At 46.8% G+C, this 18447-nt stretch overlaps 1 protein-coding gene across 3 annotated transcripts in view; it reads left to right on the top strand.

The window, feature by feature from the left end:
- Positions 1-18116, top strand: part of gpn1 (GPN-loop GTPase 1) — an 84677-nt gene extending 66561 nt beyond the window's left edge. For 2 of the 3 annotated variants that reach the window (XM_080200892.1, XM_080200890.1), the window contains 5 exons: positions 9353-9435; positions 14408-14447; positions 14578-14674; positions 17274-17387; positions 17670-18115. In XM_080200892.1, the coding sequence (XP_080057018.1) occupies positions 9353-9435; positions 14408-14447; positions 14578-14674; positions 17274-17387; positions 17670-17755 (420 nt within the window). In that variant the 3' untranslated portion in view covers positions 17756-18115. Of the gene's footprint in view, positions 1-9352; positions 9436-14407; positions 14448-14577; positions 14675-17273; positions 17388-17669 lie in introns of all 3 variants that reach the window. The other variant, XM_080200891.1, reaches the window with a different exon arrangement.
- Positions 18117-18447: the final 331 nt, after the last annotated feature.

Raw genomic sequence — 18447 nt, 5'->3', positions numbered from 1 at the left:
TTCAAACTTTCCCTCTCCCTATTCCTCTCTAATCTATCCCGTGGCACAGGCAAGAGTCCAGATATAACTACTCTTTCTGACTTCGCCTTGAGTTTCCACCCCAACTCCATAAATCTTTGCTTAATATCCCCTTCCCTTAATCTCCCTATGTCATGTGTCCCCACATGAACTATAACTTGGGGTTGATCTCCCTCTCCCCTAAGAGTCCTGAATACTCTGTCCGATACATCCTGGACCCCAGCCCCTGGTAGGCAACACACCAGCCCAGAGTCCCTACCCTTACCTCCAACTCTCCTATCCGTCCCCATAACTGTGGAGTCCCCAATCACGAGGCCCAATCTCTTACCCCTAACCACCTGAGGCTTGCCAATAGGCTCACCCCCAGAGACCTGCTCCCTTTGGCTATCCCCAGTTGATTTCTCCTCAACTGTAGCCTCCAGGACCGAAAACCTATTTTGGAGGGGAACAGCCCCAGGGGATTTTCCCCCCAACTGCTTTTTGCCCCTCTTCCTGGCAGTGACCCAAGACTTATTCCTAGGAGTGACTATCTCCTTATAACTCCTTTCTATGTCCTGCTCCACTTCCCGAATTATACGGAGCTCCTCTAATTCCCCTTCCAGCTCCTTTACACGCTCCTCCAGAAACTGCAATCTAACACACTTCCCACAAGTAAAATCACCTGAAACACTGTGGGAGTCCCTCACTACATACATCCCACAGGAGATGCAGCTTACAGCCTGAACTGCCATCCCTGAATCAATTACCAGCAGAAAAGTAAAAATATATAAAAAAAAAACTTCCCTCACACTTATAATTAGGTTAGAGGAGGTGGAAGGGTGGGATTCTCTACCAGTGTAGAGAATCGGGAATCCTCTCTGCGCTAATTTATAGTGTTAGGGGCACGAGAAAAAAAAACTACAACTACCGGTAAGCGTCCTAGTGACGACTTCCGGTTTCTAACTAATTTAAAAAAAACCGCCGAAACTCGCGACTTAGCACTAAAAATAAAAAGTTAAACGGAATAAACAGAAAAATATACCTTGTTTTTGCCTCCTCGCACGCCCAAAAATCGCTGCCTTTGACTTTGTCAAACGCCTTACTGAAATCCATATAGATGACATCAACGGCTCTCCCATCGTCAACCGTTTTTGTCACCTCCTCAAAGAATTCCACCAGATTCGTAAGGCAAGACCTCCCTCTAACAAAGCCATGTTGCGTATCCCTAATCAGATCGCAACGCTCCAAATGCTCATACATCCTACCCCTAAGTATTTTTTCCATTAACTTCCCTACCACCGACGTCAAACTCACCGGCCTATAATTCCCAGGGTTATCCCTACTACCTTTTTTGAACAACGGGACCACATTTGCTACCTGCCAGTCTTCTGGGACCTCACCTGTGTCCAAAGAAGAGACAAAGATGTGCGCCAGAGGCCCAGCAATTTCATCTTTCGCCTCCCTAAGCAGCCTGGGATAAATACCATCAGGCCCCGGAGCTTTATCCGTCCTTCTGCTACCTAAAAGCCCTAGCACTTCCTCTCTCGTAATAACTATATCCTGCAACTGAACCTCCGCTCCCTCCAAGAGACCGCACGATTCCGAACCCCTCTCCTTCGTGAATACCGACGCAAAGTATTCATTCAGGAGCTCCCCCATTCCCTCCGACTCAATACACAACTTTCCGCTCTTGTCCCTAAGAGGACCAATTTTCCCTCTAACTACTCTCTTGCCTCTAATATAGGAATAAAATGCCTTAGGATTATCCTTAATCCTACCAGCCAAAGCCATCTCATGCCCTCTCTTCGCCCTTCTAATTCCCCTTTTTAGCTCCCTCCTACTCTCTCTATATTCCTCCAGCGCACACTCCGTACCCATTTGTTTTGACCTAACATACGCCTCCCTCTTCTTCCTGACCAAGTCTTCAATATCCCCCGTAATCCACGGCTCTCTAATCCTACCTTTCCCATCCTTTCGCTTAACCGGAACATACCTCCCCTGCAACCATTTCATTTTGTCCCTAAAAGCCTCCCACTTGCCAACCGTGGACTTGCCAGCTAACAGTCCCTCCCAGTCAGTTTGCTGCAGCTCCCTCCTAATCCTGCCATAGCTCGCCTTTCCCCAGTTCAGCACACTCCCGTTTGGACGGCACTCGTCCCTTTCCATTTTTATCCTAAAGTAGACGGACTTGTGGTCACTGTTCGCCACATGTTCGCCTACCTCTACCTCACCCACCTGCCCTGGCTCGTTTCCCAACACTAAATCCAGTATAGCCCCTCCCCTAGTCGGGCTAGTTACATACTGTTCTAGCGACCCTTCCATAACACATTTCACAAACTCCTCTCCCTCCGTACCCCCAGCTCTAGGCCCCCTCCAATTCACTCCGGGAAAATTAAAATCACCCACTACAACCACTCTATTCTTCCTGCACCTGTCCAAAATGCCTCTGCAAATGCCTTCCTCCACTGACTTTGGGCTGTTGGGTGGCCTATAGTACACCCCTAGCAATGTGATCTCTCCCTTTTTATTCCTCAACTCCACCCACAGCGACTCAATCCCTATCTCTTCCATATCGCCCTCCCTCTGCACTACTGTGATGTTTTCCTTGACTAACAGTGCCACCCCTCCACCTCTCTTCAACCCTCCTCTGTCACACCTAAAACACCTGTACCCAGGAACATTCAGCTGCCAGTCCTGCCCTTCCCGTAACCACGTCTCCGTTACAGCCACCACATCCAACTGCCTCACAAACATCAAGGCCCTAAGCTCATCCGTTTTCCCTGCCACACTCCTAGCATTGAAACAGACACAGTTCAACCCACAAGCGTCCCTCGGAACCACCTTCTCCCTTATAATTTTCCTTTCACCCATCTCTCTCCCAGCCACCTCCCCACCCCCCCTCCCTATTAGTTTAAATCATTCCTGAACACCCCAGCTAACCTCCCTGCTAAGACACTAGTCCCCATCCCGTTCAAATCCTCCCCACCCCTCCTGTACAATTGCCTTTCTCTCCTAAACACCTCCCAGTGATCCACATAAGTAAACCCCTCTACCCTACACCAGTCCCTCAACCATGCATTCAACTGCATGATCTCGTCATTCTTAGCCCTGCTCGTACTGGGCAGCAACCCAGACAGTGCCACCCTGGAGGTCCTGCTCTTTAGTTTGGCCCCCAACTCCCTAAATTGCCTACGGACCTCTCCCCTACTCCTCCTTCCTATATCCCCCTCCCCTACGTGTACTATGACCTCTGCCTGGGTCCCCTCCCCTTTCAAAATTCCCTCTACCCTTTCCATTATATCTTTTACCCCTGCTCCAGGGAGGCAGACCACCATCCTGGAGTCGCGCCCTTGCCCACAGAACCTCCTATCAATCCCTCGGACCCTCCCATCCCCTACCACTATCACCTTACCAGCCCCCTTCCGTCCCTCTAAGTCAGTCTCCCCTTCCTTCCTATTTTTCTGTGCCCCTGCTGACGAACCTTGGGGGGCCTCCGGGGAGGCCGGGGGACCCTGACTACTCTTCTTCTTCCTCTTTCCCCTCCTAACAGTCGTCCATCCTCCCTTCTCTTCAGCCCTTGAGACCTCCTCCTGCTCATGTTTCCCAGCCATTATCTCCTCATTCTCCCTAACTAGAAACGCATCTTCCAGTCGCCCCTCGAGTTGCCTGATCCGGGCCCTCAATCGCTGCAGTTCTAAACATTTACTGCAGATGTGTACCTTGGGGACATGTGACACCACCAGGAACTCCCACATGTGGCACCGGACGCAACTTACATTCCTCCCTATATTCCCTACCATGTCCCAACCTCCTGTAAGTGCCCAAGGTAGAAATCTGTCACTCACCTTCTCCAAGCCTGCACTCGCCTCAGCCCAGCAAGCCAAAGCCCTTCTCACTCAGTTCCCACTCACTCCGCTGCCCGCTCCCGACGCTGCCCGCTCTATACTGCTACCCCTTTTTTATACCCCCCGCTCCCCCTTAACGACAATCCCCTGGCCTAACTTCCGGTACGGAAGTAAACTACACTCTAACAAGCCCCGAGAACCGGAAGTACAGGAAAAAAGCGGTTTTTAATTCAAATCAGTCACTCGCCACAGCCACAGCCACCAGGTTCAATGCTCCGGAGAACAAATTCCAGAGAGTGTCGGCCTAAACCGTTCAATCTCTCTTCATATGACAAACCCCTCATCTCTGGAATCAATCTAGTGAACCTCCTCTGAACCGCCTCTAATGCCACTACATCTTTCCTCAAATATGGGGACCAAAACTGCACAATATTCCAGGTGCGGCCTCACCAATGCCTTGTATAGTTGCAACAATACTTTCTTACCTTTCTATTCTATTCCTTTAGCTATAAATGCCGACATTCCATTTGCTTTCTTTGTCTGCTGTAGCTGCATGCTAGTCTTCTGTGACTCATGAATGAGGACACCCAGATCCCTCTGCACTAGAGCACCCAAAAATCTCTTCCCATTTAGATAATAAGTTGCCTTCCTATTTTTGTGAGCAATAATTGTAATTGTTATGGGGGACTTTAACTTTACTAACATTGATTGGAATTGCTATAGCTCTAGCTCGTTAGAGGGGTCAGTTTTTGTTCAAAGTGTGCAGGAAGGTTTTTTGACTCAGTATGTAGATAGGCCAACTAGAGGTGAGGCTATATTGGACTTGGTGCTGGGAAATGAGCCAGACCAGGTGCTAGACTTGGAAGTTGGTGTGCTTTTTGGTGATAGTGACCACAATTCGGTTACGTTCACCTTAGTGATGGAAAGGGATAGGCATGAACCTCGGGTCAGTAGTTTTAGCTGGGGGAAGGGTAATTATGAGGCCATTAGGAGAGACTTAGGAAGCATTGGTTGGACTAGGAGACTACAGGGACTAGGAACGTCTGAAATGTGGAGTTTTTTCAAGGAGCAGCTACTGTGGGTCTGTGATAGGTATGTCCCTGTCAGGCAAGGAGGAATTGGTAGGGCTAGGGAACCGTGGTGCACAAAAAAAGTTGATTTGTTGGTTAGGAAGAAGAAGGAGGCTTATGTTCGCATGAGGCTTGAGGGCTCGGGTAGTGCAGTAGAAAGCTTTAGATTGGCTAGGAGGGAGTTGAAGAGGGAGTTAAGAAGGGCTAGAAGAGGGCATGAGATGACTTTGGCTGATAGGATTAAGGAGAATCCTAAGGCGTTCTATAGGTATGTCAAGAACAGAAGGTTGGTTAGGGCAAGATTAGGGCCAGTTACAGACAGTAGGGGGAAGTTGTGTGTGGAACCGGAAGAGATTGGAGAGGCATTGAACCATTATTTCTCTTTGGTGTTCACACAGGACGATATGAATGTAGCTGAGGAGGTCACTGGGGTGAAGGGGTGTAAAATAGAAAGTATTGCAGTTGATACAGAGGATGTGTTGGATATTCTAGAAGGGTTGAAAATAGATAAGTCCCCTGGTCCAGACGGGATTTACCCTAGGATTCTATGGGAGGCAAGAGAGGTGATTGCAGAGCCACTGGCTCTGATCTTCAGGTCGTCGTTGGTCTCTGGTATAGTACCAGAAGATTGGAGGACAGCGAATGTTGTCCCATTGTTTAAGAAGGGGAACAGAGACTTCCCTGGGAATTATAGACCAGTGAGTCTTACTTCTGTAGTGGGCAAGGTTTTAGAAAGAATTATTAGGGATAGGATTTATAGTTATTTGGAGAGTAATGAATTGATTAGAGATAGTCAGCATGGTTTTGTAGCGGGAAGGTCGTGCCTTACTAACCTTATTGAGTTCTTTGAGAAGGTGACCAAAGAGGTGGATAGGGGTAAGGCAGTAGACGTATATATGGATTTTAGTAAGGCGTTTGATAAGGTTCACCATGGTATGCTTCTGCAGAAAATGCAGATGTATGGGATTGGTGGTAATTTAGGTACTTGGATCAGGAATTGGTTAGCAGATAGGAGACAGAGGGTGGTGGTTGATGGTAATTATTCATCATGGAGTTCGGTTACAAGTGGTGTGCCTCAGGGATCTGTTTTGGGGCCACTGCTGTTTGTAATCTTTATTAATGATCTGGATGAGGGTATAGTTGGGTGGATTAGTAAGTTTGCTGATGACACCAAAGTCGGAGGTGTGGTAGATTGTGAGGAAGGGTGTCGAAGTTTGCAGGGTGACTTGGACAGGTTGCAGAGCTGGGCCGCGAGGTGGCGGATGGAGTTTAATGCGGAGAAGTGTGAGGTAATCCATTTCGGTAGGAATAACAGATGTGTTGAGTATAGGGCTAACGGGAGGACTTTGAATAGAGTGGAGGAGCAGAGGGATCTAGGTGTATGTGTACATAGATCCCTGAAAGTTGGGAATCAAGTAGATAAGGTTGTTAAGAAGGCGTACGGTGTCTTGGCGTTTATTGGTAGGGGGATTGAATTTAGGAGTCGCAGCGTCATGTTGCAACTGTACACAACTCTGGTGCGGCCGCACTTGGAGTACTGTGTGCAGTTCTGGTCCCCACATTACAGGAAGGATGTGGAGGCTTTGGAGAGGGTGCAGAGGAGGTTTACCAGGATGTTGCCTGGTATGCAGGGGAGGTCCTATGAGGAGAGACTGAGGGATTTGGGGTTGTTTTCACTGGAAAGAAGGCGGCTAAGAGGGGATCTTATAGAAACATATAAGATGATTAGAGGTTTAGATAGGGTGGATGGTGATAGCCTGTTTCCTTGGATGGAGAAATCTAGCACGAGGGGGCATGGCTTTAAATTAAGGGGGGGTAGTTATAGGACGGATGTCAGGGGCAGGTTCTTTACCCAGAGGGTGGTGAGGGACTGGAATGCCCTGCCTGCTGCAGTTGTAAATGCGCCTAGTTTGGGGGCGTTTAAGAGATTGGTGGATAGGTTTATGGACGAAAAGGGATTGGTTTAGATTAGTGGGTCAATGTTTTTTTTTAAAAATAAGACTGGTCGGCGCAACATTGTGGGCCGAAGGGCCTGTTCCGCGCTGTAATGTTCTATGTTCTAATATGCCTGATCCCACACTTATCCACGTTAAACTCCATCTGCCACATTTTGACCCATTCTCCTGACCTATCTATATCCATTTGTAAGCTTCTTATTTCCTCACTGCAACTTACTGTCCCGCCTATTTTTGTGTCATACACAAATTTAGCTATAGAGCCTTTTATCCCTGTGTCCAAGTCATTAATATAGATTGTAAATAGTATGAATAAATGAAGGAGCAGTGCTCCGAAAGCTCGTGATTCCAAATAAACTGTTGGACTTTAACCTGGTGTTGTGAGACTTCTTACTGTGCCTTGCCTGAGATGCAGTGATGCTCAGGTTAAATCGCCACAAGTTGGCTCTGCCATTCAAAGGGGAAGGCAGCCTATGGTCATCTAGCACATTGGTGACTTTACTTACGATGCTAAAACACACCCATAGTACCACCTGGATAAATACAAGAGTGTATTCGAAGAGACGCATGCCTGAATAAAGGGAGATCAGGTGAAGCCTAATAGTAAATCAAAAGGTTTCAAAGCAAGAGTATGGCTGACAAATGGCAGGTGGAGTTTAATTTAGACAAATGTGAGGTGATGCATCTTGGTAGATTGAACCAGAGCAGGACTCATTCAGTTAATGGTAGGGTACTGGGGAGAGTTAAAGAACAAAGAGATCTAGGGGTACATGTTCATAGCTTCTTGAAAGTGGAGTTACAGGTGGACAGAGTGGTGAAGAAGGCATTCGGCACGCTTGGCTTCATTGGTCAGAACATTGAATACAGGATTTGGGATGTCTTGTTGAAGTTGTACAAGACATTGGTAAGGCCACACTTGGAATACTGTGTACAATTCTGGTCATCCTATTATGGAAAGGATGTTACTAAATTAATACCACAGTCCAAAGATGTGTGGGTTAAGTTGATTGCCTCTTACTGTCCTGAGATGCAGAGATTAGAGGGATTAGTGGGTAAAATATTTGGGGTAGGGTCTGGGTGGAAGTGTGGTCACTGCAGACTCGATGGGCTGAAGGCCTCTTTCTGTACTGTAGGGTTCTAAGATTCTAAGAAAGTGAGCAGAAAAGATTTACTAGGATTGAGTTATCAGGAGAGGCTGGATAGACTGGGATTTTTTTTTTCTCTGGAGTGTAGAAGGCTGAAGGGTGATCTTAGAGGTCTATAAAATAATGAGGGGCATAGATCAGCTAGATAGTCAATATCTTTTCCCAAAGATAGGGGAATCTAAAACTAGAGGACATAGGTTTAAGTTGAGAGGGAAGAGATACAAATGTGTCCACAGGGGCACTTGTTTCACACAGAGGGTGGTGTGTCTGGAACAAGCTGCTAGTAGTAGAGGTGCGTACAATTTTGTCTTTTAAAAAGCATTTAGGTAGTTACGTGGGTAAGATGGGTATAGAGGGATGTAGAACATAGAACACTACAGCACAAACAGGCCCTTCAGCCCACAAGTTGCACCAATCACATCTATACCTACCAAGATATGGGCCAAATGCGGGCAATTGGGATTAGAACATAGAACACTACAGCACAAACAGGCCCTTCGGCCCACGAGTTGTGCCGATCACATCAACACCTACCAACCTACAGACCTATCTATAACCCTCAATCTCATTAAACCCCATATACTCATCCAGAAGTCTTTTAAAAGACCCCAGCGAGTTCGCCTCCACCACCACTGACGGCAGCCGATTTCATTCACTCACCACCCTCTGAGTGAAAAACTTACCCCTAACATCACTTCTGAACCTCCCTCCCCGCACCTTAAATCTGTGTCCCCTCGTAGCGACCATTTCAACCTGGGGAAATAGCCTCTGAGAGTCCACCCTATCTACTCCTCTCAACATTTTGTAAACTTCTATCAGGTCGCCTCTCAACCTTCGTCTCTCCAGGGAAAAGAGTCCCAGCTCCCTCAACCTAACTTCATAAGGCATGCCTCCCAGTCCAGGCAACATTAGTTCAGGTTTTTTTAGAAAATGGGTGGCATGGACAAGTTGGGCCGAAGGACCTGTTTCCATGCTGTAAACCTCTCTGACTCAGAGTAATTCAACATGCAGTTTGTTCCAATGTCAGTGATTTCTCGGAATCACTTCCAGATGTACCAATTTCTTCTCAGAGGACAATGAGTGTCTGGAACAAGCTGTCAGAGGCAGTAGTAGAGGTGGGTACAATTTTGTTTTTCAAAAAGCATTTAGACAGTTATATCAATAAGATTGGTACAGAAGGATATGGGCCAAATGTGGGCAATTGGGAGTAGCTTAAAGGTTAAAATCTAGGTGGCATGGGCAAGTTGGGCTGAAGGGCCTGTTTCCATGCTGTACCTCTGACTTGGTAACAGTGACATTGGGTTTTTTCAGATTGCTCTAATGCCTGCTGTTTCTGTCAGGTGGTTGGAGTATCGGCAATGGATGGCAGTGGGATGGATAGCTTTCTCCAGCAAGTCGCTGATGCAGCAGCTGAGTATGAAACGTGAGCATGGCAATTGATACCTGGCACGATAGATAAGATTTTTAAAAAAATTATTCTTTCCTGGGATGTGAGTTTTGCATTTGTTGCCCGTCCATAATTGCCTGTGAACTGAGCAGCCTGTCACACCATTCCGGGGAGCAGTTAAGAGGCGGCCACATTGCTGTGGGTTTGGACTAGGCCAGACCAAGTATAGATGGCAGATTTCCTTCCCAGAAGACGTTACTGAACCAGGTGGGCTTTTACAACAATCGTCTATTACTGAGGCTAGTTTTCAGCTCCAGCAGCTATGGTGGGATTTGAACCTTTGCCCCCAGAAAATTCGCTGAGACCTCTGGATTACCAGTTTATCTCAACTGTTTTCTGCCAGTTAACCAACCCCTAATCCGCGTCACAACTGGAGATTAACTAACTTCTGTTTCATAAGAACATAGAAAATAGAAGCAGGACAGGCCATTCGGCCTTTTGAGCCTGCTCCACCATTCAATATGATCTTGGCTAATCATGCACTTTCAGTATCCCACTCATAGACGTAGACATAGAACATTACAGCGTAGCACAGGCCCTTCAGCCCTCAGTGTTGTGCCGAGCAATGTCCAATCCCAAGATCAAGCTATCCCCTCCCTATAATTCTGGAGTGCTCCATGTGCCTATCCAATAACCATTTGAAAGTTCCTAAAGTGTCTGACTCCACTGTCACAGCAGGCAGTCTATTCTACACCCAACCGCTCTGAGTGAAGAATGTACCTCAGACATCCCTCTATTATCTTCCACCATGAACCTTATAGTTATGCCCCCTAGTAACAGCTACATCCACCCGAGGAAATAGTCTCTGCACGTCCGCTCTATCAATCCCTCTCATCATCTTATAAACCTCTATTAATTCACCTCGCGTCCTCCTCCGCTCCGAAGAGAAAAGCCCCAGCTCCCTCAACCTTTCCTCATAAGATCTACCCTCCAAACCAGGTAGCATCTGGGTAAATCTCCTCTGCACTCTCTCCAATGCTTCCACATCCTTCTTATAGTGAGGTGACCAGAAAACTCAACACAATATTCCAAATGTGGCCTCAGTAGCGTCTGGTACAGTTGACCATAACCCCACGGCTCTTAAACTCAAACCTCCTGTTAATAAACATTAACGCACTATAAGCCTTTGTCATGCCTTTATCCACTTGAGTGGCAACTTTCAGAGATCTGTGGATATGAACCCCAAGATCTCTCTGTTCCTCCAAATTCCTCAGAACCCTGCCATTGACCCTGTAATCTGCATTCAAGTTTGTCCTACCAAAATGAATCACCTCACACTTATCAGGGTTAAACTCCATCTGCCACTTTTCAGCCCAGCTCTGTATCCTATCAATGTCTCTTTGCAGCCTACAAGAGCCCTTCACCTAATCCACTACTCCACCAATCTTGGTGTCATCAGCAAATTTACTAACCCATCCTTCAGCCCCTTCTTCCAAGTCATTGATAAAAATCACAAATAGCAGAGAACCCAGCACTGACCCTTGTGGTACACCGCTGGTAACTGGCCTCCAGTCTGAAAATTTTCCTTCCACCACCACCCTCTGTCTTCTATGATACAACCAGTTACTTATCCAATCAGCCAAATTTTCTTCTATCCCACACATCCTTTTCTTCTTCGTCAGCCTACCATGGGGAACCTTATCAAACGCTTTACTAAAATCCATGTATACGACGTCAACTGCTCTACCTTCATCCACACGCTTAGTTGTTACCTCCTCAAAGAATTCAATCAAATTTGTGACATACCCCTCACGAAACTGTGCTGACTATCCCAGATTAAACTGCATCTTTCTAAGTGGTCATAACTCCTATCCCTCAGGACCCTTTCCATTAACTTACTGACCACTGAAGTAAGACTAACTGGCCTATAATTACCAGGGTGATTCCTATTTCCTTTCTTGAAGAGAGGAACAACATTTGCCACTTTCCAGTCCTCTGGCACTATCCCTGTGGAAGTGAGGACCCAAAGATCAAAGCTAAAGGCTGTGCAATCTCATCCCTTGCCTCCCAATGTGTCCTGGGATGTATCCCATCTGGCCCAGGGGACTTATCCACCCTCAGGTTTTTCAAAATTGCTAACACATCTTCCCTCAGAACATCTACCTCCTCCATCTTATCAGCCTGTATCACTCCTGCTTTCTCTCCATACCATTTGATCCCTTTAGCCACAAGGGCCACATCCAGCTTTCTCTTGAAATAGTTAATGAAATGGCCCCAGTTTTGTGTAGTCGAGAATTCCACAGGTTCACAACACTGAGTGAAGAGCTGGTTCCTAATCTCAGCCCTGAATGGTTTGCCCCTTATTCTGAAGCTGTGACCCCTAGTTCTGGACTTCCCCAATATCGGGAACGTTCTTCCCACATCTAGCCTGTACAATTTTATCAGGATTTTATGTTTCTATGAGATCCTGTCTCATTCTTTTAAATTCCAGTGAGTACAAGCCCAGCCAGTGAATCCAGTCTTTCTCCGTATGTCATTCCAGCCATCCTGGGAATCATTTAGTGAATCTCCACACCTGGACTGGAACTAGACCTTGGACCACCACCACCACCCCCCACCCCACTCCCCCAAACCTGGGAAGGGACTTGACACAAACCTGAGAATGCTGGGATATTGGAGTGTCATAGTGTGTTGGATGGGGCTATGGGTTGATTCGCTGTTTGGTTGGGTTATAGATGGAGTCATTGTGTTCATAGAATCCTGGAATCCCTACAGTGCAGAAGGAGGCCATTTGACCCATCGAGCCTACCACAACAACCATCCCATCCAAGCCCTAACCCCATAACGCCACATGTTTACCCTGCTAATTCCCTGACTAAGGGGCAATTTACCATAGCCAATCCACCTAACCTGCACATCTTTGGAGTGTGGGAAGAAATCGGAGCACCCGGAGGAAACCTGCATAAACACGGGGAGAATGTGCAAACTCCACACACAGTCACCCGAGGCTGGAACTGAATCTGGGTCCCTGTCGCTGTTGGGTGGGGTCAAGGTAGGTTGGGGTCAGTGCTGGGTGGTATCACTGGGTGAGGTGCTACATGGCATGTTGCTATTGGGGTGTCGCACCATTGGGTTACAGGGGCTACCTACGTGTGGCAGGTTATGGGAAGGGGACACTGACTTGGGATGTGACCAAAGAGGTGGATAGGGGGAAGGCAGTAGATGTGGTATATATGGATTTTAGTAAGGCGTTTGATAAGGTTCACCATGGTATGCTTCTGCAGAAAATGCAGATGTATGGGATTGGTGGTAATTTAGGTACTTGGATCAGGAATTGGTTAGCAGATAGGAGACAGAGGGTGGTGGTTGATGGTAATTATTCATCATGGAGTTCGGTTACGAGTGGTGTGCCTCAGGGATCTGTTTTGGGGCCACTGCTGTTTGTAATCTTTATTAATGATCTGGATGAGGGTATAGTTGGGTGGATTAGTAAGTTTGCTGATGACACCAAAGTCGGAGGTGTGGTAGATTGTGAGGAAGGGTGTCAAAGTTTGCAGGGTGACTTGGACAGGTTGCAGAGCTGGGCCGCGAGGTGGCGGATGGAGTTTAATGCGGAGAAGTGTGAGGTAATCCATTTCGGTAGGAATAACAGATGTGTTGAGTATAGGGCTAACGGGAGGACTTTGAATAGAGTGGAGGAGCAGAGGGATCTAGGTGTATGTGTACATAGATCCCTGAAAGTTGGGAATCAAGTAGATAAGGTTGTTAAGAAGGCGTACGGCGTCTTGGCGTTTATTGGTAGGGGGATTGAATTTAGGAGTCGCAGCGTCATGTTGCAACTGTACACAACTCTGGTGCGGCCGCACTTGGAGTACTGTGTGCAGTTCTGGTCCCCACATTACAGGAAGGATGTGGAGGCTTTGGAGAGGGTGCAGAGGAGGTTTACCAGGATGTTGCCTGGTATGCAGGGGAGGTCCTATGAGGAGAGACTGAGGGATTTGGGGTTGTTTTCACTGGAAAGAAGGTGGCTAAGAGGGGATCTTATAGAAACATATAAGATGATTAGAGGTTTAGATAGGGTGGATGGTGATAGCCTGTTTCCTCGGATGGAGAAAGCTAGCACGAGGGGGCATGGCTTTAAATTAAGGGGGGGTAGTTATAGGACGGATGTCAGGGGTGGGTTCTTTACCCAGAGGGTGGTGAGGGACTGGAATGCCCTGCCTGCTGCAGTTGTAAATGCGCCTAGTTTGGGGGCGTTTAAGAGATTGGTGGATAGGTTTATGGACGAAAAGGGATTGGTTTAGATTAGTGGGTCAATGTTTTTTTTTAAAAATAAGACTGGTCGGCGCAACATTGTGGGCCGAAGGGCCTGTTCCGCGCTGTAATGTTCTATGTTCTATAGATTTGGGGAGGTTTATTGTGAATGAGTGGGGGGGTGGCGGAAAGTATGTAGAAGTTCAGGTGTGTGGCAGGCAGCTACTGGGCTGATACCCTGACAGGTGTGGGATGGGGCATAAGTCAGCTAGAAAGTGGAACTGAGCCACGACAGATCAGCCATGATCTTATTGAATGGCGGGGCAGGCTCGAAGGGCTAGATGGCCTACTCCTGCTCCTATTTCTTATGTTCTTTCTTATGTTCTTATAGTTACCATCTTTCCCAAAGGTAGGGCTGTCTAAAACTAGAGGGCATAGGTTTAAGGTGAGAGGGGAGATACAAAAGGATCTGGAAGGGCAATTTTTTTCAGAGGAGGGGCAGTGTCTGGAACAAGCTGGCAGAGATAGTAGTAGAGGTTGGTACAGTTTTGTCTTTTAAAAAGCATTTAGACAGTTACATGGGTGAGATGGGTATCGAGGGATATGAACCAAATGCAGCCAATTGGGATTAGCTTAGTGGTTAAAAACTGAGCAACATGAACAAGTTGGGTCGAAGAGCCTATTTCCATGCTGTAAACCTCTGTGACTCTTACGTTGGTGCTGGCTTTATTAGGATCTGTTCATCTCTCCACAGTGAATATCGACCACATTATGAGAGACTGCGACAGGATCTGGTAAGTTAACTTTACAGATCGAGCCTGGGGCCTTTCCCCTTTGCTCGGCTCCGATCCTCCCTTGCTCCTTTCCTTTCCCTTCCCATTTTCCGGAACTACTTAATCCCTTCTTCTCTCCCGTGTATTCCAGGCTGAGGCAGAGGTAAAGAAGAGAGAGGAACAACTGGAACAGTTACAGAGAGACATGGGGGATATTGCCATGGATTCGAGCCATGTTCACGCTAGTGGTAAGTAAGTATAGGACCGATGATATGGTCAACAATGTAAAGATTGAGGGGATGCGGAGGAGTTGTTTACCCAAGTAATCCTTTTGTGTCTTTGATAAGAGCCCATTGTGGCAAGGACAAAAACCTGACTGGAGGGATTCGAACATGGAGTTCTGGGAAAGATGAACCAATGGATTTGGGCCAACACATTTAAAGAAACATAGAAAATAGGTGCAGGAGTATGCCATTTGACCCTTTGAGCCTGCACCACCATTCAATATGATCATAGCTTGATCATGCATTTTCAATATCCCACTCCCACATTGCCTCCATACCTAGATCCCTTTAACCACAAGGGCCACGAGCAGCCCACTCTTGAATATATCTAACGAACTGATTCCAACAGCTTTCTGTGGCAGCAAATTTCACATCAAGCGATAATACCACTAGGCCACTGCCTCCCCAAGTACTGCAAAGATCAGTACTTGGGGTCCAGCTATTCATAATCTACATTAGTGATTTGGATGTGAGTACCAAATGGAATATTTCCAAATTTGCAGATGGTACAAAACTAGGTGGGAATATGTGTTTTGAGGAAGATGTAAAGTGGCTTCAAGGGGATTTGAACAGATTTAATGATTGGGCAAGAACATAGCAGATGGAATATAACGTAAAATGTGACATTATCCATTGGTAAGAGGAACAGATGTGCAGCGTATTTTTTAAATGGTAAGAGGTACGAAAGTGTACGTATACAATATGACCTGGGTGCACTTGTCAATAAATTACTGAAAGCTAACAAGTAGGTGCAGCAAGCACTAATGGTACGCTCATCTTTATCGCAAGAGGATTTGAGTACAGGAATAGCAAAGTCTTCGATTGTGTCGAACCTTAGTTAGGCTGGACCCAGAGTAGTGTGTGCGGTTTTGGTCCCCGTGCATTAGAAAGGCCATCATTGCCACAAAGGAAGTGCAGTGAATGTTCGTTACGCTTGTTCACAGGTTGGTGAGACTGTCCTATGAAGAGAGACTGGGGCAACAGGACCTGTTGAGGAATGAAAGTTGATCTTATTAAAACCTACAATATTCATAAATGGATAGACAAGGTAGATGTAGTTCCTTTTGGTTGGAGAGTTCAGAACTAGGGGGACATAATTTCAAAATAAGGTGTTCCTTAAGGCGAGATGAGAATTTCTTTTGCTAAGAGGGAATTCCTCAACCCAAGATGTGGAGACGCCAGCATTTGACAGGGGTGGGCATAGTAAGAAGTCTCACAACACTAGGTTTATTTGGAATCACGGGCTTTCAGAGCACTGCTCCTTCATCAGGTGAGTGGAGAGTGGGTTCACAAACATGGCATATGTAGGCAAAGATACAATTGCAAGCTAATGGTTGGAATATGAGTCTTTACAGGCAATCAAGTCTTTACAGATACAGACAGTGCAAGTTCATCAGTAGATCAGGAGAGAGGGATAATCACAGGTTCAAGAGGTGTGAATTGTTGGAATTTTGCTAGTCCGGGCCTAGTGGTGGGGGTTACATGTAGTGTGACGTGAACCCAAGATCCTGGTTGAGGCTGTCCTCATGCATGCAGAACTTGGCTATCAGTTTCTGCTTGGCAATTCTGCGTTGTCATGCATCTTGAAGGCCACCTTGGAGAACGCTTACCCAAAGATCAGAGGCTGAATGCTGCAATTTTGAATTCAATAAATAGAATCATAGAATCCCTACAATGCATAAGGAGGCCATTCGGCCCAACGAGCATGCACTGACAACAATCCCACCCAGGGCCCTATCCCTGTATTTACCCTTCTAACCCCACACCAAGGATCAATTTAGCATGGTAAATCCACCTAGCCTGCACATCTTTTGGACTGTGGGAGGAAACTGGAGCACCCGGTGGGAACCTATGCAGACATGGGGAGAACATGCAAACTTCGCAGACAGTGAGCTGAGACCGGAATTGAATCCGGGTCTCTGGCGTTGTGAGGTAGTAATGTTAGGCACTGTGCTATCTTCTGAATTAAAAGTCTAAAGATGACCTAAAACCTTTGTCGATTGTCATAAAAACCCTCCTGGTTCACTGATGTCATTTAGGGAAGGAAATCTGCCTTCCTTGCCTGGCCTGGCCTACATCTGATGGCAGTGTGGTTGACTCTCAACTACCTTTTGAAATGGCTGACTCAGTTTAAGGACAAATAGGAATTGGTAATAAATCCTGGCCCAGTCCATGACACCCACATCCCAAGAATGAGTAAAAAATGTGCCCCAAGTCCAGAGCTGTGCATTTCCCTTTCTAACTCCCATTCCTCCTTTAATTCACTAATTAAAGCACATCTTCCTTACTACCTGCCCAATATCTATTTGTAGCTCAATATTTTACACCTGGGAAAACAACTTGTCACAATGTTCATAAAATGTTTGTAGCTTGATAATAGAAGTTTTGCTACCCCATTGCTCACTCAGTGCTGGCTGCCAGATCCTCCCCCTCACTTGGCCACCAAGCCATCCCCCACCCTCCTTTCATTGGTGTTTTGTGCGGATGTTTCGGGGGGGGAGGGGGAGTTGGTGATTAGTTTCAAGTCCTGGGACTGATTGTGTCTCTTGCCTGTTGTCCCAAGTGGATATTGAGCACGATGAGGAGCCAGGACCCTCTGCCCTGATCCTGACCCGTGGAATCACCGATGAGTGTGATGAGGAAGTGGATTCAGATACAGATGACCTGGATCATAACAGTAAGAAACGCAAGCCAGGGAGAATTTGTCAGGGGTACGGATGATGTGTTGGTGTAATGGACTGGGGAATAGAGGGTGGTGGGATCTGGTTTGGCAATGGGGGGGGGTGGGTTGATGGGCCTGCATGGGGATTGTAGCGAGGGTGGGGGTTCTCTGTGGGGTGCCAGGCTGGAATTGTGTTCATACTCAGATCTGAGTTCTGTGTTCAGGTCTGGGCTAAGCATGTTTCCATACTAATTGTCTGTAATGAAGTTGGTCTGAATGTTTATTTTTGATGAGCAGAGGCAGAAGAACAGAGTGAGGAACCTGCATTCCAAAGATACCTGGAAAAGAGAAAGTGCAGAGTCCACACTGCAGCCAATAAGTGAGAGAAAGTGAATCAGTACTCCAGACAAGAACAGCAACCCTGACTGGACCTGATCTCCCAGCAGCCCCTGTACCACTGCTGGGAGTTCATCAGTGGGACCTTGCGGGCCCTGGCTCAGGATCAAGCTGGAGGTGCTGTCGTCTATTGACATTCTGCTCCTCAGACTCTAATGGTCAGACTACCTGGACCCAACTTGGACACTGAGTGAATGAATGAATCATCACCCCCTGTGTCTACCACCCCATCCTCAAACTGGACACCATCTTGTCTCGTCTTCTCCAATATTTGAGCCTTCTCTTGCCTTTAACTTCAGAAATCACGGATTATGGGATATTTATTTTAGAAATAAAACTTTAATTTCAGTTAAAACTCAGGCATTTCCTTTGTGTGTGAAGGTGTGTACGTGCAATGGGGAGAGATGCAGTCTTCTCAGTGCCTGACAGCGAAGTATTCTGTGTACGTCCTGGAATTCCCAGCAAATGTGGAGGAGATTCTGAGCCAGACTTTTGTTTAGTGTATTTTCATATGTGCACTAATCTTCCTTTTGGAGAATAGTGGTGAAATGATGGAAGGATTCCTGAGCTGATGAGCAGTCTATTGAACTGCATTAAGAACGCTCCTTGCATAGCCAATAATTCCTGGTGTTGGATTTGAACCCAAAGGTTCTTGCTCATGGGTAGGGGTGCTATCACT

This window comes from Carcharhinus amblyrhynchos, chromosome 12 (assembly GCF_965287045.1).
Source record: "Carcharhinus amblyrhynchos chromosome 12, sCarAmb.v2.hapA, whole genome shotgun sequence".
Lineage (NCBI taxonomy): Eukaryota > Metazoa > Chordata > Chondrichthyes > Carcharhiniformes > Carcharhinidae > Carcharhinus > Carcharhinus amblyrhynchos.
Note: the sequence above shows the minus strand (reverse complement) of the source record. Positions and strands in the feature narration are given on the sequence as shown.